The 26,418-nt window shown below is 38.3% G+C and overlaps 1 protein-coding gene across 1 annotated transcript; it reads left to right on the top strand.

Annotated features, from left to right (window-relative positions):
- The first annotated feature begins 8,879 nt into the window (after positions 1-8,879).
- On the top strand, positions 8,880-9,882 carry LOC110922354. The gene is made up of 2 exons (XM_022166674.2): positions 8,880-9,313; positions 9,429-9,882. The coding sequence occupies exons 1-2, from the start codon at positions 9,221-9,223 to the stop codon at positions 9,738-9,740; spliced, it is 405 nt and encodes a 134-aa protein (XP_022022366.1). The 5' UTR covers positions 8,880-9,220; the 3' UTR covers positions 9,741-9,882.
- Positions 9,883-26,418: the final 16,536 nt, after the last annotated feature.

The raw sequence follows: 26,418 nt of genomic DNA, 5'->3' as shown, positions 1-26,418 counted from the left end.
AGAATTTAGTGCTCCTTACACTCTGCAGCAAAATGGAGTAGCAGAAAGAAAGAATAGGACGCTAATCGAAACGGCCAGGACGATGCTTGCTGGTTCAAAATTACTTGTCAATTTTTGGGCAGAAGCAGTGTTAGCCGCTTGCTATACACTCAACCGGGTTCTCACAGTGAAGAAATTCAACAAAACGTGTTTTGAGCTGATAAACAACCGCAAACCGAACCTGAAGTATCTGGAACCGTTTGGATCTCCTTGTACTGTTCTAGAGCCTTTTGGTAAATTTGGTCCAAAGAGCATCGAAGGAATATTCGTGGGTTACTCAAGTCCACTAAAATGGGTCTTTGTTCCAAGCTTAAAGCGGATCATTGAAGCTCATAATGTTGAATGCCAAGGTTACACAATGCCACCGCAGAATCCCGACGACTCATGGCGTTTCAATTACGACACTCTGTGGGATTCATTCGACATAGAGGAAGAACCAGAGTTCTTTGACGAGTTGGATACTCTAAGAGAGTATGAGTCATCACAAGAAATATTTCCAGCTGAGTCTTTTAGATGTAAACGGTAAACTTCAAATGATGATGAAGCCGGTCCAAACAATGCTAGAGAACATGATGATATTCAACAATCTTCAGAAAGTGAACATGCTCCTAACAATCAGACGACAGTCAACGATAATCTAGAATCTGATAATAGGCCAATATTCGATCATTGGTGATTCAGATTCTGAGGGGGAGCAAATCCAGATTTTGAGTCAAACAATTCCAGTCAGTGAACAAGGTGCAAATCAAAATGTCACAAATTTGGAAGGCGAGGTGATGCCGAGAACTCTTTCATACCATCCAGAAGAGTTGATTATTGGAGAGTTACAATCAGGCGTACTTGTTGGATCTTCGTATGACCCGAATGAGTCAATCGGAATAGTTTTCAATCCATATCAAAGGCGGAATCAATGATACGAAATTGATTACAGCTTGATTCTCCTTAATTATCCTCTTTTTATTGATTTCAAAGCAATACAGATCGTTTGACAAACTGGCAGCACCTCGGCTCTGAAATCCAGATCGTTACAAATGACAACCACGCTCAGCTATATATAGACAACTCATTTCGTACGAAATGAGTATTGTTCATTTCGTGCGAAATGGACACTTGTCCATTTCGTACGAAATGCCTTTCTCGTTTCATGCGAAATGATCATCCAACATACAAAACCTAATTTCTAGCCTATCGAGCACTGGTTTATCCTACCTAGACACAAGACTTGATAAAGACAAAGTTAACAGACATTTGTGCACCAACAATATTTTTTTACCCCTCAATTCAGTTGTGGCAATGAATGCCTTGGTTTTTCTTAGTCGTGGGGGTTTTCTTATATTTGTTGTTTGATATAGAACCTTTCTGGAAATACGAATACTTTCTCTTATTGTTACCCGAAGAAGACTCCACATGCGTCTCCTTTTTAACCGTACCTTTATTCAGTTTTCCCATCCTTACTACATCCTTGGTAAGACTTAAGGCAAGAGTTATAGCCTGGGTAATTCTCAATACGGTTCCTCCAGTTCCGTCATTGTTTGCAGCATGGTTTGCTTCGTGTTGTACGATTGCTTCTGCGACTCGCTGGTTCTGTAGAGCATCGTGCTCAGCTCGTGTTGTAGGTATGGATTCCGTTTAGGCTTAAAAAGTGTTACTTCGTTCTGGTGCCATGATCTTCATATATATATATATATAATATCGAAGAGATTAGACATGAACGAAAATAAAAACGCATCGTCACGCACTATGATCTTAAGGTTAGGAGAGTTCGTAATGATACTTATGCAAATCTTTTGTACCATATTCATCACATCCTTGCAGGGATGTAAAATAAATTATAACAATGTGTCAATAAGAAAATACCAACTTATATATACCATGTCACCTTGTTACAATTATTTTTGTGAAGAAAACAAAATAATCTCGGAGTTACATCACTCCGGTCGATACAAGACATATAGTAATATATAAAATAAGGTGAGGTCTTTTCTTCACATTGTTCCTTACTGGATATTCTAGTCTCCAAATCTTCAACAGGGGTTTTTTTTAGTCTTCCACAAAATCGGGTATACTTCCCAAAAGATGGTAATTGAACATAATTACAGTGGTGTGGGATGTGAAAATGAAGACATAGAAATTAGACCGTGAAGGCACGTAATCTCCTCCTCGAGACCAAAAAATGTGCCTAATGGCGGCAATAGAGTGGTTCCAAGGGTACGAATGCGTTCCTCAAATGATGAAGGTGCATTGTGTAATGGAGAGTGTGGAGGTATGGATGAGGGAAAAATGATGGTAATGGGGCATTCCGGGGGAGGTCGAGTAGCAGAAATATGAGTCTCAAGATCATGGATTCGTCGGAAGGAAATACTAAGGTGAATCTTGGAAGATAAAACTCAATAGTTTATAGTAATAAGCGGAAAAATGGCGTGGACGATATGGATTAGATGGGCTCATGTCCGATGGTGGAGGTTGAGAATGTGCATCGGAATAGTAAAGTGGAGAGTCATAGGTGTATGTGTTGTCCATATGCCTATGCGGAATAACCATCTGTTCAGGTGGGGAAAACCAAGCGGTCACCTCTATCCATACAGTATGTATTCCATACTCCATGGACCTTGGTCGTCCAAAGTAAGGAAAAACCTTCGTTGCATTAACTTATGTGACGAATACATTGGTATTGTTTGAGCTCAACAAGTTCCAAAAAGATTGTGATGATATCCATAGATGTCAAATGGAATACGGTAAGAGAGTTGCGCCATGGCTCGTGCCATATATCCTTTGAGGCAAAACGAATATCAAATGCCGGGTTTTGTTGCAACAACTCCAATGAATAAGATAAGGTGTTATAGGCACCGTGAGGTTAACCCAAATGTTGGAATCCTAGAATGTTTAAGGAAAATCCATCCTAGATGGTTATCCTAATTTATTTGCTTAGATGACTAGTCTCAACTGACTTGTGATATAGATCGGATGCTAGGCGCGAAATCAATACGTGTAGTTTTTAATGTATTGTGGGGAGTCATAGTAAGCACCTTAGTTGGCGTTCTAAGAAATGGAAAAATTGAATTCTCAAGTAACAACTCAAGAATTTTGAATAGGTAGCGATCATTAGTCTGACCCGTAGGGCCCACCAGGATTCCCATCTACTGCAAGTTATTATTACGTGGGCCCCCGTAATAATAAATTGCCTCGTATGGTCACCCTAGCGTTCCCTCGTTCAAAACAGACGATCAGTCGGAGAGGGGAACATGACTGTCTATTTACCTTTAACATAGAATGGACCTTCGTGATGGTCCGCGTGTTAATACTTGTAGCCATCGCTCGCGGAATGGCGCGATGTTGAGAAATAGAAGTAAAGAGGATTCATATCAATAATAGATGGATGGGCACTTTCAAGATGAGTGCTTCATCTTCCTTGTCTTGACAAGAATGTCACCAATCATGATTAATATGAACCATAGGGATCTCGTTCCTACAAATAGAGTGTTCGTCCAAGGCTACCACCTCCGCCTCATTGTCATCATTGAGGTCAGGCATTTTCCGTATCCGAGGGAAAACAACCATCTTTTATGGAATGTCGAGCTCAGGGTTTCACTTAGGGACTACGCCCTACCATAAGCTCATCAACAGATGCAAGGTCAATACGCTTGGTATGAGAATCCAGAATAATAATAGAGTTTGAATACTAGGATATTATGGTCGTGGCAAAATAGTCCGTACAACGTATACATGTGAACAACTTATAAATAAATTTTTGAGCAATTGTACTTTTGTTTTCATTGTTGTTTATATCGTATATCGTTTCCAGTTCAACTTATTATTATCGTGTCTAAACCTCATAGACTAGTTTATATGGTATCCTCGTATCATCGTTTCGAATTATCGTTTAGTACTATCACATAGTATCCTTGCATCATCGTTTCGAATTTATCGTTCTGTACTAGTGGACTCTTTGTAAAAACACTTGTTGTTAAAGACATCGTTTTGAAATTGTAGACCAGACTCAAAAGAATCTTAGTTCACTACAATTGATGCTCTGATACCAGGTCTGTCACACCGCGATTTTCATTTTCTGTGGAAGCGTATCGCGAGGTACGGCCAGAGCGGCAATCGTTACAATCAATCGAGTAAACAACATATTTAAAACACAAAAGGATGTTCATCCATACGTTTGTTTAGAAACCATAGTTTACAACACAAACATCTTTTTCGGAATAAAACAACTACAACTTTAACAACATTGTTCAAAGTTTAAAACGGTTCCACACAACAAGATAACTGAAAAACAGTGACATCTCAAAAGCTTGAGTTCTTGATAACAACACAAACATATTTTTCCAAAGCCGTCCACTAATCTCCTGTAATACATGTTAGTTTTGAAAACGTCAACAAAAGTTGGTGAGTTCATGTTATTAGTTTTCGTATCAAATGAATCTTTAAAACATTTGAAATAGTAAATTCGTTTTGTTTCGTATCAAATGAATCTCCAAAACATTTGAAATAGTAAATTCATTTTGTTTGGTATCAAATGAATCTCCAAAACAATTGAAATGGTAAATTTGTTTTGTATAGTATGATGAAAATCGTGTGATCATTAGTGTTTTGCAAGGACACTAATCTGTATGCCAAAATAGGAGGCAACCAAACCTTGATAATTTATCGTGTGTGTCGATAACACTAGTTTGGACACAAAGGCACTCTTAACGATCGCTGTTATCGTTGCCGTTAAGAGTGGGGCTTTCCAAAACCCAAATAGATCTATTTGTTTGTTCCTCGGTACTTGTTTTTTATTAATGGTCCCTTCATTTTAAACACCTATCCGCATGTGATCAAAATAGTTTCATGGTAGCATCATGTGACAACCCGCACTTTTCCATGTATTTCGTACAATACAAACAGTTTGTACCTTAATGACTGTGCATGATTGAATTAATGATATGAATGATTTTCTGATTACTTTCAAGGACATACAAATGCAGTACATGTTGCATGATTTCTTATCATTATCAAATGCAACCCGGTATGGTTCAATTACTGCACAAAATGAGACTAGCAAATAATCAGATGAACTAGAAGTACTGACGGGAGTTCAGTACTCAGACAGACATGTTGTTAGAACACAGAATGAGCCCCGGAACCAAGATTTACACTAGAATAGCATATGGGAAAGTAGGGATCATAAAACTACCTTCCGAGTGATGATTTAAGTGCCAGAAGGTGCCCGAAGCACACTAAAACTATAGAATTCTGTGGAAAACAGCAAAATTTAGCATTTTACCCTCAAAATATAATGCAGAAATGTGGTTTAATGGTCCAGAATAACTTGCTAAGTGTCAGGAATCAAAATTGTCATAAAAGACATCATATTGCACACTAAATTGCGTAATTTAGCACCTTATCGAACCGATAACCAAACGAACAACCGGACATTACCCGAAACACCAAAATTTAACTAGAAGTATTTTTTTAATGTTACAAAGCTAGTTATGATCACCAAACACCATATTACATCTTAAAACACTTAAACACAATTAACCCGTAAACTAACACTTAAAGTCTAACTAGAAAATGTAACTTGTAGTTGAGATGCAACCAAGACACCCCCCCTTTTGACGGTCACAAGTGGGCCCCCCACACTTGATTTTCTCACATTATTTTATTTGATATGTTTATGGAACATTATAACCAAAGTGTAATGAAATGTTGGAAGATGGTTATTAAAATCCACAAGTCCTAAACACTTCTCATTTCTCACACTTTCAAACTCACAAAACCTCCTCCATTTCCTCCATAGCTCACGGCCATACACCCCTCTTCATCAACATCATTTTTCAATCCTTTCCTTCATAATCTAAGCATTCTACAAGGTGATACAAGCATAGTTAGGAAGGTTGGAAGCAAAGGAACTTGAAGGACCTTCTTGGAGTGCTTTTATCCACCTCATTTCTTCATCAACTAGCTTCTTGTTCTTCCATAGCCATAGTGCTAGTAGTAAGCCTCTTTGATCTTGTTTTTACACTTAATCTTAGTGGTTAATGTATAATGTAACTTGGTAATCTAAAGAATCTCAACAAAACATAACCATGATCATGAACATAAAGCTTAAAAACATGAAAATCAAAGTTGTTTAAGTGTACGTAGTAGACTTGTTTGTTGATTTCTTGTATGTATGGTGTTGATCACCATAAGAAGCTTGCTAGATGATGATTTAACACATGATCTAGCAAGTATGAGGATGGATCTTGAGAAATTTATGTTGATCATCCTTTATTTTGAACATGAACTTGAAGATGAGTATGATTTAGTGTAGGATGATGAATCCTACAAGATATAAGTCTTGAAAATGTAAGATTTCAAAAATAAGATTTTCAAGAAATTAAAGTTTACTTCAAGATTTAAAATGGATTAATTTTTGAAAGAAAGAAAACATGTTTTGATGGTTAAATGGAACTAGTAATGTGTAGGAAACAAGAAAAATACAAGAAGATTAATTTTAGTAAAATCAACTTACAAGTTGTAAAGGATGAAATTTCATAAGAATGAGTTTTATAAAATAAGAACCATGGATTTAGTGTTCATACAACATATTAAACAACATGTTAAATTACTACAAAATTTAACAAACTTCAAGTACATGTCATAATGTAAAAATGCATATTTTTGGCTTATGGTAAGTTGGAAATTGATTGTTGATGATTGGTGATGAAATTTTTCTAAAAGAAAATGATATGCTATTAAGCATGGAAACCTTCATTTTTAAGGGGAAACTATGGCAAAATTTTTGTAAAAGTTTAACACTTAGAAAAAATATTTTTAAACAAGTGTTTACAAGTAATTTTTGATCATGAGTTTAATATAAAAATTTGCCATAATTTTTATTATAAAATTTACAAGTATTGGAGGTTGGTTTTTGATATTAAAAGTGACTAAGTATATATTTAGGAAAATATATATTTAGATGTCACAAGAATTATGTGCTATTTGTATATTGATTGTATTAGTTATATTAAAATTAGGGACTTGAAAATAATGCACCACACCAAACTACCAAAAATTGTAATATAAAAACACTACCAAATTCACAAGAAAATAAATATATAATTTATACTCGAATATTGGACAAATCGGACAATGGACATTGGACTATACATAAATATATTCCGAAAATAAATTCGTAACTTAACAAATGTGAAAAACGGTATTTTTGAAACCGAAGAAACGACAAAATATGGAATTTTTAAATTAGTATAAAATATATCATATTTTGACAAAGTAGAAAATATATTATTTTTGAAGTGGAGAAAAAAATATATTTTCTTAAACAATTCAAAAATATATTATTTTGTGAAAACTAAAAATATATATTTTTCTAAGTTTAATCATAAAAATATATTATTTTTTGGATATATATGGAAGTATACATATTTTTGCCAAGTAAAATTTATAAATATTTTTCTATAAAAGTTCTCTTAAAATATGTATATTTTAAGAATATAAAGTTGGTAATTTTTAGTTATATAAAAATAATATTTTGGAAAATTATACACAAATTAAGTATAAAATACTTAATAAATACAAGAAAATACGTATTCCTATACGTATAAATACATACCGGAGTACACCACCAATACTTGGCAAAATATGCAAATACAAGTATACCTATACTTGGAAAAATATATACGTGAGAAATAAATGACAAATCAAGTTAAAAATATACTAGTTTTAACAATATTCCAAATAATTGGAATAAAATGGTTTAAGTTAAAATATTCTTATTTTAACTAATAATTATATAATTGAGAATTATATAATGTTCCTATAACTCAAAGTATACTAAATTCCAAAAATAAGACTTAATAAATAACTAAGACTAAGAGTCGTTACACGACCTAAACGTCTAATAAAACATAGCACGTGTGTATGTAGTTGTACGACCCATGGGAAAGGATCTTTGAGATACGAGACTGCTACGCAAATCTGTGAGTTCATGTCCCCCTTTTCTTTTAACTGTTTTTGGTTTTATAACTTACAGGGGTGAAATACATGTTACAAACGTTTTCAATGGTATGTTTAGCTAAGGAATGAACTGTTAGATCATGGGAATGGGTAGGCGCATGTGACAACCGATGATTTACGGCTCTTAATTACGTGTTTAACATGTGATTAACGCTATAATAAACAGTGCTTACAACGCAAATTAACTTAATTAGGCCTTTGGGGTGCCTAGGAACGTCTATCCGACTTTACAGTGCGCGAATAGTGGTTTACAGAGAAACCTGTGAAACGTTAAACGACAACAGATTGAAACCGAACATACTACTGACAACGCCGACAAGTACGAATCTTATACGAGTAATTTTGTGTTTATAAATTTAGTTTCACAAATTTATCGTGCTTCCGAACGACACAAAACGCAGACGCGAACGAAAAACGCGGAAACGGTAACGCACCGACAATCAACGACGAAACTGACGCACCGGACTCGAATTTTGCCTCGATATTAATATATTACGATATATTCGGTTTCGCTTTCAAATTTTAATATCCGTAGTCAAAACGGATCGAAAAACGGTTCAAAACGACGGACGACGTAATTTTACACAATTTTTATCATAAACAACGAATAAAAACGCGAACGTCTACTGACACTATGTTACGTATATTTAGCCCAAAAATATTATTTTATGATCTTAGATAAGGCTCGGGCTTTGAAGACGGGCTCGTAGGAGAGACGGGCCACTAAACACGGGGATTGGGCTTGTGGGCCTTGGGCCCAAGCCCAAAGCCCACTAAACCAAATTCTCAATATAAATAATAACTGATACCCTTCATTTGATAAAAAACAAACACACACATAAAACACAGACTATGTGTCTGTCCCCCTCTCCCTCTCTCGTTACCAAACACCGGTGACCGGAGCCGGAGGTGATGACCGAGCTCCGGCGCCTCTCATCTTCTCCGACGATACACACGAACCCCCTCCCCTCGTTCCTCTTTCCGGTGGTGGTTAGCGTCACACAACCCCCTCTCGATTATCAAACAGACAACAACTTCACAGCCCCTCCCCCCCTTTTTCGATTTACATAACGGAGCACCACCACCACCGTACGGTGGTGGTGCGGCGACTACAAACAAAGAGGAGAGAGAGAGACAGCGGAGAGAGAGAACCGGTGGCGCGTGGCGGCACATGGCGGCGTGGTTTCATGGTGGAGATAGAGAGACGGAGAGGAGAGTTAGAGAGAAAGAAAGACTGTTCAAGAGAGAGAGATCGGAGACTCCGGTAAGACCCCTCATGTTTCTTTCATTTTTGTTTTATTTTTATTCTTGAAGACTACTGAAGGTGATGATGTTTTCCGGCATGAACCCGATGGCGGCGGTGGTGATTTCGGGAACAGGTTTTGTTTCCGGTCATGGTTCCAGCTTTTAGGATTCAAGATGTGGTTTTGACTATTCTGGCTCAGTCAACATTAGTCAACAGCGGCGGTTCGGGTTTTTGGTTCGCGTCAACTCGGTTAAACCGAGTTAACTCGGTCGGGTTCTGGGTCAAACACAGTCAACGGAACTCGGTTCGGGTTCTTCGGGGCCAATGGTTCAACTCAGCTTTCGGGTCAACTCAACTCGGTCAACCCGAGTTGACTCGGTCAACTCAGCCGGTCAACTCAGTTGACCTGGTCAACTCAGTTGACCTGGTCAACTTAGTCAACTGAGTTAGCGTTTCGACATGAGGATTTGGTAAACGGCACGTTTTATTACGTTATGTTTTTTATATAATTTTAATATTACGTGATAACGAGCTCGAACCGACATGATTATAGTTTACCTATTATGAGATATTTGGCAAATCTGATATATTGTGTGAATCTTGATTGAATTTTGACAAAATAACGACAACTTGCGTTGTCGGGGTCGTCCAAAAACAGAGGAAAATCTGCCCGTTTTTCTAGAAATTCCGTAAAATAATTACGTTTTATTATAAAACGAAACATAACCGATCGACTACAAACGATTTTTATAAAATTAAATACAAGTGTATAACATTTCCGATAACACTTTACAACATCACGACAACGACGATTTGGATATCATTTTCGACGATTCTTTTATAAAATAAATATAACCATTATATTTATTTTAAACAACACAACTTCGTTATTTATTTATTCCGAATACCCGACAATTCTCTTACTAAAATAAATATAATTTATATATTTATTTTAAATATCGAACAACAATAACTCTTTTATAAAAATAAATATAGCTTCTATATTTATTTCAAAGCGTCATATGACTTGTATTCTTTTACAAAAATAAGTATAGTTATATATTTATTTTCGAACACAACGACTCGATGACAATTTTATAGAATAAATATAACTTTTTATATTTATTTCGAACGCCTAAACGACATGTACCTATATTTGGATAACGACCATACGAGACACGATATATGATACGAGTTGTATATTATGTTCATATATTCGTTACATACACCTACAACTCCTCAAGACGGCTAACACGAATATAAAGTTATATTTATATATTTTTATATAAATATTTATTTATTTTTGTATCTCTCGAGAACTAAGTTTTTCCAAAACATTTTAATTACCAATATTAAACGAGACTTAACAAGTTTAACTTAGTCATTTTCATTAAGTTAACAAGTTACCGTTGAATCGTCGGTTAACGATTCGGTAGAGCTCGATGACACGTAGTTTAGTTACTGCGTTTATTTAGAAACTTATAAGATATTCCGTGTTAGGAATATTGTAGAATGCACGGTAGCGAGTCTTATCTTGGAAGCGACATCACGAAGTCGTATTTCGCTAGCTTTGCACAGGAATATTCAGGTAAGTTCATAACCCCACCTTTTTACGGTTTTATATTTTTATGAATGTTTTCGGGGTGGAAAGACATGCACGCTTTTCAGAAATATACAAAGTTTTCGATAAATGAAGACTGCGTATTTTTAGAAAAAGCACTTTATGCAAGACATACAAAGTTTTTGAACGAACGAAAACTCATATTTCTAAATCATATTACGAATGGATTTTACTAAATACACTGGTTTTTACAAAACAAATGCGTATTATCGAAATGTGAATGATTTTCGTGACTAGGGATGGATCGTCTGGTGATAATATATAGAGACTGGGGAGTCAGCCATAGAGGCTGGGGAGGTTCAGCCTTAGAGGCTGGGGAGGTTCAGTCTAAGAGACTGGGGTGAAATACATGTTACAATTATACAGACATTTTTATACATGGTATGGTTAGCGTAAGGAGGGCATACTACTTAGATCATGTGAGTGGGTAGGCGGATACTTAAGGCCAGTAATCCTCTTCGTAGGACCGAGGGACATGAGTGATAGATCTATTTGGGTGTAGCGAGCCCCATCCATGAGTCCGCAGAATAGGCCATGTGGTGACTATGTCTTCCAGCCGGAAGCTGTGACAACCCTCACCAAACCACGTATCCGTACAAATTAATTAATATTTAATTAATGCTTAATTACTGTGCTTGCTTACAATTGTGGCTAAACTGCTTCTTGATTTCTGATACATACATATTCATGCATCATACCTTATTACTGTCACTCCATTTATTACACACAAAACTATAGTGATAAACTTGATGCACAAAAGCACAGTTAGCACCATGAACGGATAACCCAGTAAACATGCTGACATTGCCAGCACTAGACAGACATTGTCTTTGAGGCCAGTATGAGCCGGGAGCAGATTACTACACTAGTAGGGAGTGTAGGGAGGTGAGGATTGTAAAACTGCGTCACTAGGTGATAGTTATAGTGACCGGATGTGCCTAAAACATGCTTTAACTAAAAAATTCTGCACTTTATTACAAAATTCAGCATTTAACTTAACTAGTAAAGTGCAAAAAAATGGAAAAATAACACTAGACACTTTCCAAAGTGTCGGGAATTTATTGTGTCACTAAAAACACTATAAAAGACACTTTAAGGCTTTACTTGACACTTTAACGGATCAATATCCAACCGAACAACCGGACTTTACCCGGAACATAAAATTAATGTCTATGACGTTGTTTACACTTTTCTGAGCTAGTTAGGGTCCCCGAACACCCTAACACCCGCTATATTACATAACACACATAATGCTCTAACTAAGATCTTTAGAACCTAACTAATCCTTAACTATCCATTTCAAATCTAACCATATACCCCCCCCCCTAATCCGATCGGTTCCCCATGTGGTGACCCACACCCATTTCTTGATTATTTTATTAAGTCTTGCCTAATATCTTGGAGACACATTGTATGTTGGGTAATGGTGATTAGTTGGTTTATAAGTAAGTTCAAGGGATCACCATTATCTCACTTCCATTCACAAAACACTTCACAAAAATTTGCTCTCTCCTCTTCCTTCCTCTTGTGTTCGGCCGAGAGCACACACACACCCACCATCATCGTCAAGTTTTGATCTAGCTATTCCACATACATACCAAGGTGCAAGATGACGTACAAAGAGGCTCGGTGCTTTCGGAAACTCAAGAACCTCTCTACATTGCTTTTATCCACCTTGTTTACGCCTTGATTCTTCCCTAGCCACGAGCTAGTAGTAAGTGCTTCTAGACATCCTCTTGTTCTTGTTTAAAGTGGTTAGTAAGAGATTTAACGGTTAAAACTCAAGAACCTACAAGATCAAAACTAAAAGTCTTGAATGAAAGATAAACTAGTTGGTTAAAGAGTAACTAGTGGTGTAAATCTTATGAATCTTGTCTAGATGTGATTATTTTATGTTGTTTGTTGCTAGTAGTGGGACGGATCATCATCTAACCACACTAGATCATGTTCATGGAACACGAACTAGTGATATGTTAAGTGTAAAAGTTGTAAGATGATGAACTCTTCCACTCACAAAACATCTAAAGATCTAAACTAGTAGATCTAAAGATGTACAAGTGGTTTTTCGAAAGAACCAAGTGAAAAATACAAGTCTTGTTTAAAACCCGGATCTAACATAAGCTAAAGGCAATTTAGTGAATAAACAAGTGTGTAAACACTTGTGTGACAAGAAAGTTTAACAAAGAAACATTTTCGTAACATTTGACTAGAAGTTGTAAAATTACATATTCTTTAAAAATAAAGTTTTCGAGAAACTAATTTTATTTTTAAAGATGACGAGATCCACTAAATATGTTTGAAAATTTCTACATATTTTTACAAAACTTACAAGTTCATGAGTTTGCGATTTAGACTTATTTTTGACAAGTTGGATGTTTGAATATTGTATATTTATGATTGGAAAATTGATTAATTGAATTTTGAATAGAAAATGATACGCTAGTAAGCGTGGCCACCTCCAGTTACAGTTACAGAGGAAACTCTGGCGAGACTAGGAGGTTCAGTCTGAGAGGCTGGGAGGTTAGACTGGTGGGACTAGGAGAACTATTTGATTTCTTATTGGTGACTAACATGTTTATTTGATTATATGATTGGTTGTTTGTGCATATGTGTGTTTGTGTTACAGACATCATGCCTTCTTCAGATACTGGAGAGTCAGACACTACAGATCCCATGGCTATAGTACCAGATGACATAGTTTCATCGGAGCACGAGGATCACACTTCCGATACTACCAGCACGGACGATGACGACTTCCAGCCCTTTACGCTGCCTGATGTCGTAGCCGAGTCTGCTGGCCATTTCGCTGGGGATTTACCACTCGCGGTGATCCCTGCTCCTATGCCCTTTGCTGCTTCTCCGGTTGTTGATATGCCCATCGATATTGTTTCCGACGATGACGTCGATTTGTTTGAGGAGGACCCACTTGAGGATGACCTTGAGGGTTAGATCCCTATTGCTGCCGGTGATATCCTACTTCTTGCTGATGCTCCTGCAGAGGAGGCTCCCGTTCATTCACATGTTCCAGACTCCTTTGAGTCTGTGGCGTCCGCATCTTTGCATACACAGGGAGTGCAACACCACTCACACGACACCGACCCTGACATGGCGTCATCAGCTTCACCGGTTCCCGCCCACAGCTTTGAGTTCGATCACGATGTTGATGATGATCCAGATCCTGTTTTTCCACCTGATTTTGATCCTGAGCAGGATATTGAGTTCATACATTTAGACCAGCCCCTGGAGGATCCTGTAGCCAATGTCGATCCTTTGTTTGCTAATCCAGCTGATTTTGACATGGAGTTTGTTGATCCGGAGCCTGCTGTGGCCCCTGAGCCAGTCGTTGCTCCTGGCCCCACATTAGAGCATGACCCTGTTCATGCCGATGCACCAGCTCTCGCACCACCCGTTGCGGACCTACCCGTTGTTGCTTCACCAGTGGTGGATAATCCTGTTGTCGATGCATTTGTACCTGATCCCGTACCAGCTTTGATTGACTGTGCACCATCCATTGCTCATGTAGATCCACGATATGCCGACACCCACAATGGGTGGATAGATGATGACGATGATTACCCACCTTTCGTGGTACTAGTTACACCACCTATAGCACCCGTTTCAGCCCCTGTTTCAGCTCCCATTGATGTACCCTTGCTTCCCACACACACCACAGATGCTCGCCGCACAGACTTACCTATCACGTTTCTTCAGGACATACCTCCACCACATCCTGGAGAGGGTTCATCTCGTCAGCCATTTGGTCATACACCTTTCATGTCAGGAGGAGATCAGTTTGTACCTCAGATTTCTCATCCCACTGTTGCACCATTTACTGTACCATCCTTCGCTCCATCTAGTGAGCCATTCCTCTAGACTACGCCCCCCATTATGCTGCCGTCTGATCCGTATCACCCATATCACGTAGGGTATTCTACAAAGGATATTCTCACATCTTTCATGATACAGCAGGAGGCGCTGACCCATCGCGTACAGGAGGCTGGAGAGAGCTCAGCGACCACCGTGCCATTGCCAGACCCCACCTGCAGTATCACACCCTCCGCGTCCACTTTCACCCGATTCTGCCGCTCGTTTTTGGACTCCTGAGCAGCACATAGCATACTTGATGCGCTCTCATCACGCTATGGAGGAGGAGTGGCTTCATATGCGACGTTTACTCTTTTCTCGTTTCCCCCCTCCTCCACCGCCATCAGCTTAGGCCTTTTGTTCGACGCAGGTAGACTTTTGATGAGAGGACCGCGATTGTGAAGATTACACAGGTTTTAGAGACTGCATTTTGATGATTATGACTTTTGATGATTTGTATTTTGTTATCACTGATTAGATAGTTTGGACTAGGGCGATGTGGCCCTTAGTCACTAATGATGTACGATACAGTTATGAACTTGTAAACCATACGTTGTGGTCTTGATTTATGATAGCGTAATCGCAGTATTCTCATTATATGTGATGTTGGATTGATTATTTATAACATGTGATGTTATGTGTTTGGCTTATTTGTAACATGAGATGTTATGTGTTTGATATTGCTGTTACATACGTATGTCTTTTACTTATTATGACCTGACCATCGTGAAACATCTTTTAGAAGATGCCTCCAAGACGCCAGACTTGCATGCCTACCAATGAGGCTGAACTCCAACAAATCATTGATGCCGCCATTGCACAGTATGCAGCCTCACAAGGAGGAACCAGTGGAAGCAATTCGAACAACAACGGCAATAACAATCCACTTCATGGTAATGTTAAGTCGTTGAGACATACTACGATACATTTGGATATTTTTAGCACGTTCGCTAATACCATTTGTATATTCTAACGTATGTGCAGGGTGCACTTACAAGCAGTTCCTCGACTGCAAGCCCGTGAACTTCGACGGCACCGGAGGTGCTGTTGCTTTTGTAAGATGGGCTGAAAAGACTGAGTTTGTTCTTCGAATGAGCAAATGTGCTCCCGAACAACAAGTGACCTACATTTCTGGGCTATTTTTGGACGGAGCCATATCTTGGCTGAACTTACAAGTACAAACTCTTGGTGAAGCCGCTGCTTATGTGATGACATGGAATGAGCTGAAGGAGCTCATGCGAAGAAAGTACTGCTCACGCGCGGAGATTCAGAAGCTGGAAACGGAATTCTGGCACTTGAAAATGGAAGGTCCCAAGATTGCGGAGTATGTGCAGAGATTCCACGATTTGTCTCATGTGGTACCTTATATGGTTACACCGGAATTCAAACGAATCGAGCGTTTTATTTGGGGTTTAGCACCTCAGATCATGAGTATGGTCACTACTTCCAAGCCTGCGACAATCACAGAGGCCATCGATCTGAGCGTGGCTCTTACTGAGGAAGCTATCTGCTTGAACAAGTTTTCGAATGTTGAGCAGAAGAAGAAAGAGACTCACGTAGAGTCGTCTGGGGATAATAAAAGGAAATTCTCAAACATCAAGCAAGGAACAAGTGGTGTTGGCAAGAAAGGAGAATCCAGCACACCGGCAAAGGCTGCAACCGGTGTTGAGAAGAAAGGGAAAGGTTATATGGATACACAGCCCAAGTGTAACACCTGCCAGCGTCATCATTCTGGCCGGTGTGGGCCAAAAATATGTGAAGCTTGTGGAAAAGTTGGCCACTTGAAGAATACTTGCTGAGTTAATGCTGGCCGAGGAGGCCAAGGCGGTTTTGGTAATAGGAACAATAACCGTGGTGGTAATGGAAATCGTTCACAAGGAAATAATGGAGGCAATGGAAACCGAGGGAATAATGCAAATCAAGCTGGTAATGTGAATCGAAATCAAAACAACACTCAAGCTGGGAACGGAGGTGGTAATGGGCAAAGACTGGGTTGTTTTAACAGTGGTGACGTTGGGCATTTTAAGAAGGAATGCCCTGGATTGAACCAAGCACGGGGAAGAGTCTTTAACATCAAGGCGAGGGAAGCGCGCCAGGATCCCAATGTTGTTACTGGTACGTTCCCTATAAATCACTGCTTTGCATCCGTTTTGTTTGATACTGGTGTCGATTATGGCTTCGTGTCATTAGAATTTAAGAATACGCTTGGGTTAGCCGCTAGTAAATTAGATATCCCGTACTCAATTGAACTGGCTAATGGAAAGTTAGTTGAAGCAAATGAAGTTGCCAGAGGTTGTGTAATCGAGTAGGGAGAGCGTGAGTTTACTTTGGATCTACTACCAGTCAAGTTGGAAAGCTTCGACGTGCTAATAGGGATGGATTGGTTATCAAGCAACAAGGCTGAGATTGTTTGCCACGATAAGGTCATTCGCATCCCAACCGAAGATGGAGAGACGATCGTAGTTCATGGAGAAAAGCGCGATACACCTTTAAGAATCATCAGCTGTTTGAAAGCCCGAAAGTGTCTACAGAAGGGATGTGCTGCCTTCTTGGCACACATCGTGGATAAGAAAGCTGCTGAGCCAAAAATCGAAGACATCCCTGTCGTGCAGGAATATCCTGAAGTCTTTCCAGAGGACTTGCCAGGATTGCCACCCCAAAGGCAAGTGGAGTTCCACATTGACTTAGTTCCAGGCACCGCGCCTATAGCTAAGGCACCTTATCGACTTGCCCCTTCAGAGATGCAGGAATTGTCGACACAACTTCAAGAGTTGCTAGACAAAGGATTCATCAGACCAAGCTTCTCACCTTGGGGAGCTCCAGTTCTGTTTGTTAAGAAGAAAGACGGTAGTTTTCGTATGTGTATTGACTACCGGGAGTTGAACAAATTGACTATCAAGAATAAGATATCCTCTGCCAAGGATTGATGATCTATTTGACCAGCTGCAAGGTTCAAGCTACTACTCGAAGATCGATTTGCGATCAGGTTACCATCAGCTGAGAATACAAAAGGAAAGTATTCCTAAGACCGCTTTTAGAACTCGTTATGGACATTACGAGTTTCTGGTAATGCCGTTTGGGTTGACAAACGCGCCAGCTGTTTTTATGGATTTGATGAACACAGTTTGTAAGCCATATCTCGACAAGTTCGTGATTGTCTTTATTGATGACATTTTGATCTACTCGAAGACAAAGGCTAAGCACGAACAACATTTAAGAGCTATTTTGGAGTTGCTGAAAAAGGAAAAGTTGTATGCCAAATTCTCGAAGTGCGAGTTTTGGTTACGCAAAGTCCAATTTCTTGGACATGTGGTTAATGGAGACGGAATCCACGTGGACCCCACAAAGATCAAAGCGATAAAGAATTGGGAGACTCCAAACACGCCAACCGAGATTCGACAATTCTTAAGTTTGGCTGGGTACTGTTGAAGGTTTATTGAGGATTTTTCAAAGATCGCTCAACCATTGACCTTCCTCACACAGAAGGATAAGAAGTTTGATTGGGGAATCAAACAGGAAGAAGCATTTCAGCTGTTGAAAGACAAGCTTTGCAATGCGCCGATTTTATCACTACTAGAAGAAACAGATGATTTCGTGGTATATTGTGACGCTTCACGTCAAGGTTTGGGTTGCGTGTTAATGCAACGCCAGAAGGTTATAGCCTACGCGTCACGCCAGTTGAAAGTTCATGAAGAGAATTATACCACGCATGATTTAGAGCTAGGCGCAGTAGTATTTGCGTTGAAGATTTTGAGACATTATATATATGGAACAAAGTACACAATCTTCACGGATCATAAGAGCCTACAACACATATTCGACCAGAAGGAGCTAAATATGAGACAAAGACGCTGGGTCAAATTGTTGAACGATTACGACTGCGAGATCAAGTATCACCCAGGGAAGGCAAATGTGGACGCCGATGCCCTAAGTCGAAAGGAAAGGATCAAGCCCATAAGGGTTAGGGCTTTAGAGATGATTATCCAGACAGATCTTTCCCTGCGCATTCGTGCCGCACAGAAAGAAGCTCTTAAGGAAAAGAACCTTGAAGAGGAATATCTCCGTGGAATGGAGAAGCAATTAGAACCAAACGAGGAAGGAACGTTATGTTTCGTGAAACGGATTTGGGTTCCTCTGATTGGTGGTTTGAGGAAAGTTATTTTTGATGAAGCTCACAAGTCACGGTACTCTATCCACCCAGGAGCAGATAAGATGTACCAAGACCTTAAGGATTATTATTGGTGGCCTAGGATGAAAGGCGACGTTGCTGTTTATGTTAGCAAGTGTTTAACGTGCGCCAAGGTAAAAGCTGAATACCAGAAGCCTTCAGGACTTCTGCAACAACCTGAGATTCTCAAGTGGAAATGGGAACAGATCTCAATGGATTTCATAACAAAGTTACCAAGAACGCCAAGAGGTCATGACACTATTTGGGTAACAGTGGACCGGTTAACAAAATCAGCGCACTTTTTACCCATCAGAGAGAAGGATAACACGAGCAGGTTGGCTGAGATATACATGAGAGAGATTGTTGCACGTCATGGAGTGCCTCTCTCGATCATCTCTGATATAGATGGAAGGTTTGTGTCAAGGATATGGCAGTCTTTCCAAGAAGCTTTTGGCTCACAGTTGAACCTAAGTACAACATTTCACCCGTAAACTGATGGGCAGAGCGAGAGAACTATTCAGACATTGGAAGATATGCTGAGAGCATGTGTTATGCATCTCGGAGGTAGCTGGGATAAACATTTACCATTGGTCGAGTTTTCGTACAACAACAGCTACCACACCAGTATTGGAGCCGTGCCATTTGAAGCTCTATACGGGCGCAAGTGTCGATCACCGCTTTGTTGGTCTGATGTAGGTGATAGACAATTGGTTGGTCCTGATGTGGTCCAGGAAACCCCAGTTAAGATTGCACAGATCCGAGATCACATCAAGGCGGCTCGCGATCGACAAAAATGCTATGCGGACCGAAGAAGGAAACCTCTAGAGTTTGAGGTAGGAGACATGGTTTTGTTAAAGGTATCACCCTGGAAGGGTGTGGCACGCTTCGGAAAGCATGGAAAGTTGAATCCGCGATATATTGGTCCATTCAAGATTCTGGAAAGAATTGGTTTAGTAGCATACATGTTGGATTTACCTGCGAGCTGAATGGTGTTCACGATACATTTCATGTATCAGATCTGAAAAGGAGTCCAACGCAAGAAACTGTTGTCATTCCCGCAGACGAGATTCATATTGACGACACGCTCCATTTTGTCGAAGAACCAGTTGAGGTTACAGATTGGAAGATAAACAAAACCCGCAGGAGCAGTGTCAAACTCGTCAAAGTTTGCTGGAATGCAAGACATGGTCCAGAATACACCTGGGAACGTGAGGACCGAATGAAAGAGAAATACCCACGTTTATTTCCTAAGACCCCTGCAACTAGAAGCAGAGCCTAAAATTTCGGGACGAAATTTTCTTAACGGGGGGAGAATGTGACAACCCTCACCAAACCAGGTATCCGTACAAATTAATTAATATTTAATTAATTCTTAATTAGTGGGCTTGCTTACAATTGTGGCTAAACTGCTTCTTGATTTCTGATACATACATATTCATGCATCATACCTTATTACTGTCACTCCATTTATTACACACAAAACTATAGTGACAAACTTGATGCACAAAAGCACAGTTAGCACCATGAACGGATAACCCAGTAAACATGCTGACATTGCCAGCACTAGACAGACATTGTCTCTGAGGCCAGTATGAGCCGGGAGTAGATTACTACACTAGTAGGGAGTGTAGGGAGGTGAGGATTGTAAAACTGCGTCACGAGGTGATAGTTATAGTGACCAGATGTGCCTAAAACATGCTTTAACTACAAAATTCTGCACTTTATTACAAAATTCAGCATTTAAATTAACTAGTAAAGTGCAAAAACATGGAAAAATAACACTACACACTTTCCAAAGTGTCGGGAATTTATTGTGTCACTAAAAACACTATAAAAGACACTTTAAGGCTTACTTGACACTTTAACGGATCAATATCTAACCGAACAACCGGACTTTACCCGGAACATAAAAATATTGTCAATGACATTGTTTACACTTTTCTAAGCTAGTTAGGGTCCCCGAACACCCTAACACCCGTTATATTACATAACACACATAATGCTCTAACTAAGATCTTTAGAACCTAACTAATCCTTAACTATCCATTTCAAATCTAACTATATACCCCCCCCCCCCCAATCCGATCGGTTCCCCATGTGGTGACCCACACCCATTTCTTGATTATTTTATTAAGTCTTGCCTAATATCTTGGAGACACATTGTATGTTGGGTAATGGTGATTAGTTGGTTTATAAGTAAGTTCAAGGGATCACCATTATCTCACTTCCATTCACAAAACACTTCACAAAAATTTGCTCTCTCCTCTTCCTTTCTCTTGTGTTCGGCCGAGAGCACACACACACACCCACCATCATCGTCAAGTTTTGATCTAGCTATTCCACATACATACCAAGGTGCAAGGTGACGTACAAAGAGGCTCGGTGCTTTCGGAAACTCAAGAACCTCTCTACATTGCTTTTATCCACCTTGTTTACGCCTTGATTCTTCCCTAGCCACAAGCTAGTAGTAAGTGCTTCTAGACATCCTCTTGCTCTTGTTTAAAGTGGTTAATAAGAGATTTAACGGTTAAAACTCAAGAACATACAAGATCAAAACTAAAAGTCTTGAATGAAAGATAAACTAGTTGGTTAAAGAGTAACTAGTGGTGTAAATCTTTTAAATCTTGTCTAGATGTGATTATTTTATGTTGTTTGTTGCTAGTAGTGGGATGGATCATCATCTAACCACACTAGATCATGTTCATGGAACATGAACTAGTGATATGTTAAGTGTAAAAGTTGTAAGATGATGAACTATTCCACTCACAAAACATGAACTTGTGTAAAAGTGATTTTTCTTGTAAAATAGAGTTCTAAGCTAGTAGATCTAAAGATCTACAAGTGGTTTTTCGGAAGAACCAAGTGAAAAATACAAGTCTTGTTTAAAACCCGGATCTAAAATATACTAAAGGCATTTTAGTGAATAAACAAGTGTGTAAACACTTGTGTGACAAGAAAGTTTAACAAAGAAACATTTTCGTAACTTTTGACTAGAAGTTGTAAAATTACATATTCTTTAAAAATAAAGTTTTCGAGAAACTAATTTTATTTTCAAAGATGATGAGATCCACTAAATATGTTAGAATAATTCTACATATTTTTACAAAACTTACAAGTTCATGAGTTTGCGATTTAGACTTATTTTTGACAAGTTGGATGTTTGAATATTGTATATTGATGATTGGAAAATTGATTGATTGAATTTTGAAAAGAAAATGATACGCTAGTAAGCGTGGCCACCTCCAGTTACAGTTACAGAGGAAACTCTGGTGAAATTTTTCCAGAATATCACACTTAGAAATATTTTTGTGACAAGTGTTATAAATATATTTTTCACTTGTTTTTCCAAATAAAATTTGCCATGATTTTTGTTACAAAATAACCAAGTGTCGGAGGTGGATTTTCATAAATAAAACTTGTTAAATATATATTTAGAATATATATTTCATAATAAAACGCTTGTGTGATTATATGATTATTTTGTGAACTAGATATATTATTTTTAGGATAAAAATAATATTACTTGAAATATCATGAAAATACGACTCCAAAATAATACCAACGCCTTCACAAATAAATATTTAAGTTACACCGGTATTGTTATTACCACACGAACTTTAGAATGTCACTTATGTATTTTCGGAAAATACTCTTAAATGCGTATTTTGATAAAAGTATTATTTTGGAAATTGTATGAAATAAAATATAATATTTTTGGAAAAAATATGTATATTTTGGAGATAGAATATTCTAGACAAATGAATTAAAATATATTCTTTAAGTGAGACTTAAAAATATATTTTCGGAATTATAAAAACGCACATGTATTAAAACCCCCATCCTTGGGAAGGAATATAATTACAAAATAATTAAGAAGTGTGAATACGAAATAGTTGTCTAACTATTTCCCAAAAACGTTAAACCTTAAGCCAAGGCACTGTCGTCCGTCTAATAGAAGTTAGTACGTGTAGGTCGTCACGCAGCAGGTCGATTGGGATTTACTATTTCGAGACGCACTTCAGTGAGTTCATGTCCCCTTTTTCTCTTAACTGTTTTCAGTTTTTATACTTCGGGGGTGGAATACATGTTACTATGATTACGGATACTTTTATACATGGTATGGTTAGCGTAAGGAGGGTTACTACTTAGATCATGTGAGTGGGTAGGCAGAAACTAGAGGCCATTAATCCTCATTGTAGGACCGAGGGTCATTAGCGGTAGATCTATCTGGGTGTAGCGAGCCCAACTCCAGGCCCAACAGTACGGACCTCGGGGTGACTTTGATCCCAACGCAAAAATCTGCTAGGTTTGAGTCTTCCTACTGCACTTCACACATATCAATGGCCTTGCAAACGATTGGTGATCTCTTTATTTCCTTATTTGCTACATACCAGGGATTTTTCATACTTACAAATGTATTACAAAGGTTTTACATACTCACTTTTACATGAACTCGCTCAATGTTTTTGTTGATTTTTCAACTTACATGTATTTCAGGGAATTAGGGATCTGGCGAGGTATGCTATGCCTTCATGCTGCGTAGGAGAAGTGATGTCATCCACGTTTAGGGGTTGTGACTTTTGCCTCGACGAGTCACAAGTCTTAAACGGTGTTTATTTTATGTTTGTAGTGGTGTCTTATGAACAATGTTTTTATTTTGTGGGGTTGTAACTCGTTGCATGTGTCAACTTTAAACAATGTTGTCGAATTTTACTTCTAAAACTTGAATCAATGGATGAACATCATGGTTTTATTTTCATATAGCTTTGTTGTGGTTAAGCTATGGTATTAAGAAATCACACCAAATAAACCCACGCTTCCGCAAAGCCAGGGTGTGACAAAAGCCCGGTACGAAATCTGCTAGGTTTGAGTCTTCCTGCATCACTTCACACATACCAGTGGCTTTGCAACCCATTGGTGATCTCTTTTTCCTTATTGCTACATACCAAGGACATACATACTTATAGAAATACTTGATTTTTACAAATTACATACCATGTTTTATACAAATTTAAAGCATAGGATTATGCGGGCATGAAGTCAAAGTCAGGGTGGGTAATGACAGTTATATGAACATTACAAATACGAGAGTTTACAAATACATGGTTTTACGAACATAATTCGTTACAAATACAAAGTTTCCATACAACATGACAAGAAAATGATTTTAAATTCGTTTTCTCAACAATATTTGTTATAATCGAATGCAATGAAAACTGATCAAGTCACACGTCCACGCTTCCGCAAAAGTCAGGTTGTGACAGGTTGGTATCAGAGCTTCGATTGTAGTGAACTAGGATTCCTTCTTGAGCCTAGACTACAATCACTAGGATTCTCCCATGAAAACAATATTTCAAAAACCGGTTATTCAGAAAGATTTACTTCAAATCTTTTACAAACAAACTATGAACTCGCTCAACTTTATGTTGATTTTTCGCATGTTTCTTTCTCAGGTTGCTTTTCAAAGTTATGGAACGGTTGGACTAGGAGAACCATTGGAGAGTCGAGTACTTAGTGGGCGTTCATTTTCTAAAAGTCTTAGCTATATTTTGCTTCCGTTGTGCAATGAAGATACCAGTCCAGTCACGCCAGCTCTGATAATTTCGGGGTGTGACAGCGCACACTTAAGACCATTAATCTTTGTAAGACCGAGGGGCATGAGTGATAGACCTATCTGGGTGTTGCGAGCCCCACCCAAGGGCCCAGGAGTGACCGAATGTGGTGACTATGTCGTTCCAGTCGGGTGGGCCGGTACAAAATCCGCTAGGTTTGAGCCTTCCTACACCATTGCACACATATTAATGTCCATGCAAAACATCAACTGATCTGTTCATACACGCTTTCATACCGGATATCAAAGGAATATTTTCAAATGCTTACAAGTTATTGGAACTCATACAAAAACACATGAACTCGCTCAACTTTTGTTGATGTTTTCAAAATTACATGTATTTTCAGGAAACAAGATGGATCTTTGGCGCTGGTGTTGTTTTCAAAATGTAAATTTCAAGTTTAGATGCCATCCACTTTTGTTGGTTTGTAACTTAACCTGAGGATACGTTGGTTGAAACTTAAATGACTTGTGTTTGTAATGTTTTAATCTTATAAATGGATGAACATCATTTTAATCATACAGTTGCTTGTTATAATCGAATGCAATGAAAACTGATCAAGTCACACGTACACGCTTCCGCAAAAGTCAGGGTGTGACAGGTTGGTATCAGAGCTTCGATTGTAGTGAACTAGAATTCCTTCTTGAGCCTAGACTACAATCACTAGGATTCTCCCATGAAAACATTTTTACAACCAACAAAATACTTTTCATTTCATTTACGAAATCGCCAAGATCCATGGATCAAACATTTTTCAAAGGAAAGACAAAGCAAGGACATTAGAAGGGAGGGAGAATACCCCGACTAATGTGCCAATTGAGATATAGTCAGTCCATGTAGGAATGACTTGCCAAAGACGAAATGACCCCCGAAAGAACAAACGAGAGTTATATGTGACATGTTGCATTTATTTGCCTGTATATACTAAGTAACATTATTATTCATTAATATATATATGCATATATGTGTAAGGGATAATTATTGACGGGAACGAGATACCTTCGACTTCGAATCCTATTATTGTTCTTGACTCGCATAATGAGACTATCGACCTCGTTTTTATTGTGGAGTTTATGGCTGACGTATTTACCAAACGAGACCCTGAGCTTGTTTCCGTAGAAGATGGCTGTTCTTCCCGCTCGAATACGAAGGTGCCTGATGTCACACCCCGACCACGTAAAACAATAAATCGTGGCGGAAACGTCGGGGAGTGTTGTAACAGAATCATTTTTTCATAACACATGGAAAACTTAAGTTTTGTTTTATTGAATAAAAGAAGTCACAATGCCTTAAAATCAAAGCAACATAACGTAATTAACTAGTCTTGCATCTTTTATTGTCACTAAGGCCCAAGTCCGCCTAAGTGTATCTTGATCAATCCTATGCATCATCTCCTGAAAACACATGTGAAAATAGGTACGTCAGCATAAAAATGCCTGTGAGATACATATGTTTTATTGACTTATAGGATTCATGACTTGTAATTTTAAAGAAAAATGTTTAACAAAAGTTAGCCATGAACCTTGTAAAATGTTTTCTTTTATAAATCATACGAAAACTTGATAAGAAATCAGATTATATAAAAGAAAAGTGTATGGTTAATTAAATAACCAAGTAAAATGAGTTGTATAAAATAAACTGTTTGTAAAACAATGTCTTGAAATGGTTTAAATAATGCTACGATATGTAATATCACAAAAAGCACTTATATATAGGAAGTACCAGCAGCGTACCCACCATGCTTTTATCATATTACACAAGCCTCGTTACATAAATCACTTACCCTAACAAACCACCAAAAATGTCATTTTTAAACCAATTGTCAAATGTTTATGTGTAAATAATTGTCTATTGTCAA

This window comes from Helianthus annuus, chromosome 17 (genome assembly GCF_002127325.2).
Source record: "Helianthus annuus cultivar XRQ/B chromosome 17, HanXRQr2.0-SUNRISE, whole genome shotgun sequence".
In the NCBI taxonomy this organism is placed as follows: Eukaryota; Viridiplantae; Streptophyta; class Magnoliopsida; order Asterales; family Asteraceae; genus Helianthus; species Helianthus annuus.
Note: the sequence above shows the minus strand (reverse complement) of the source record. Positions and strands in the feature narration are given on the sequence as shown.

Bases quoted from the DNA above. Each gene is read 5' to 3' on its own strand.
- LOC110922354 (XM_022166674.2), top strand. From the start codon at position 9,221: ATGGCGGCGTGGTTTCATGGTGGAGATAGAGAGACGGAGAGGAGAGTT. The intron at 9,314-9,428 runs GTAAGACCCCTC...TTTCGGGAACAG, and splicing joins GAGAGAGATCGGAGACTCCG to GTTTTGTTTCCGGTCATGGT.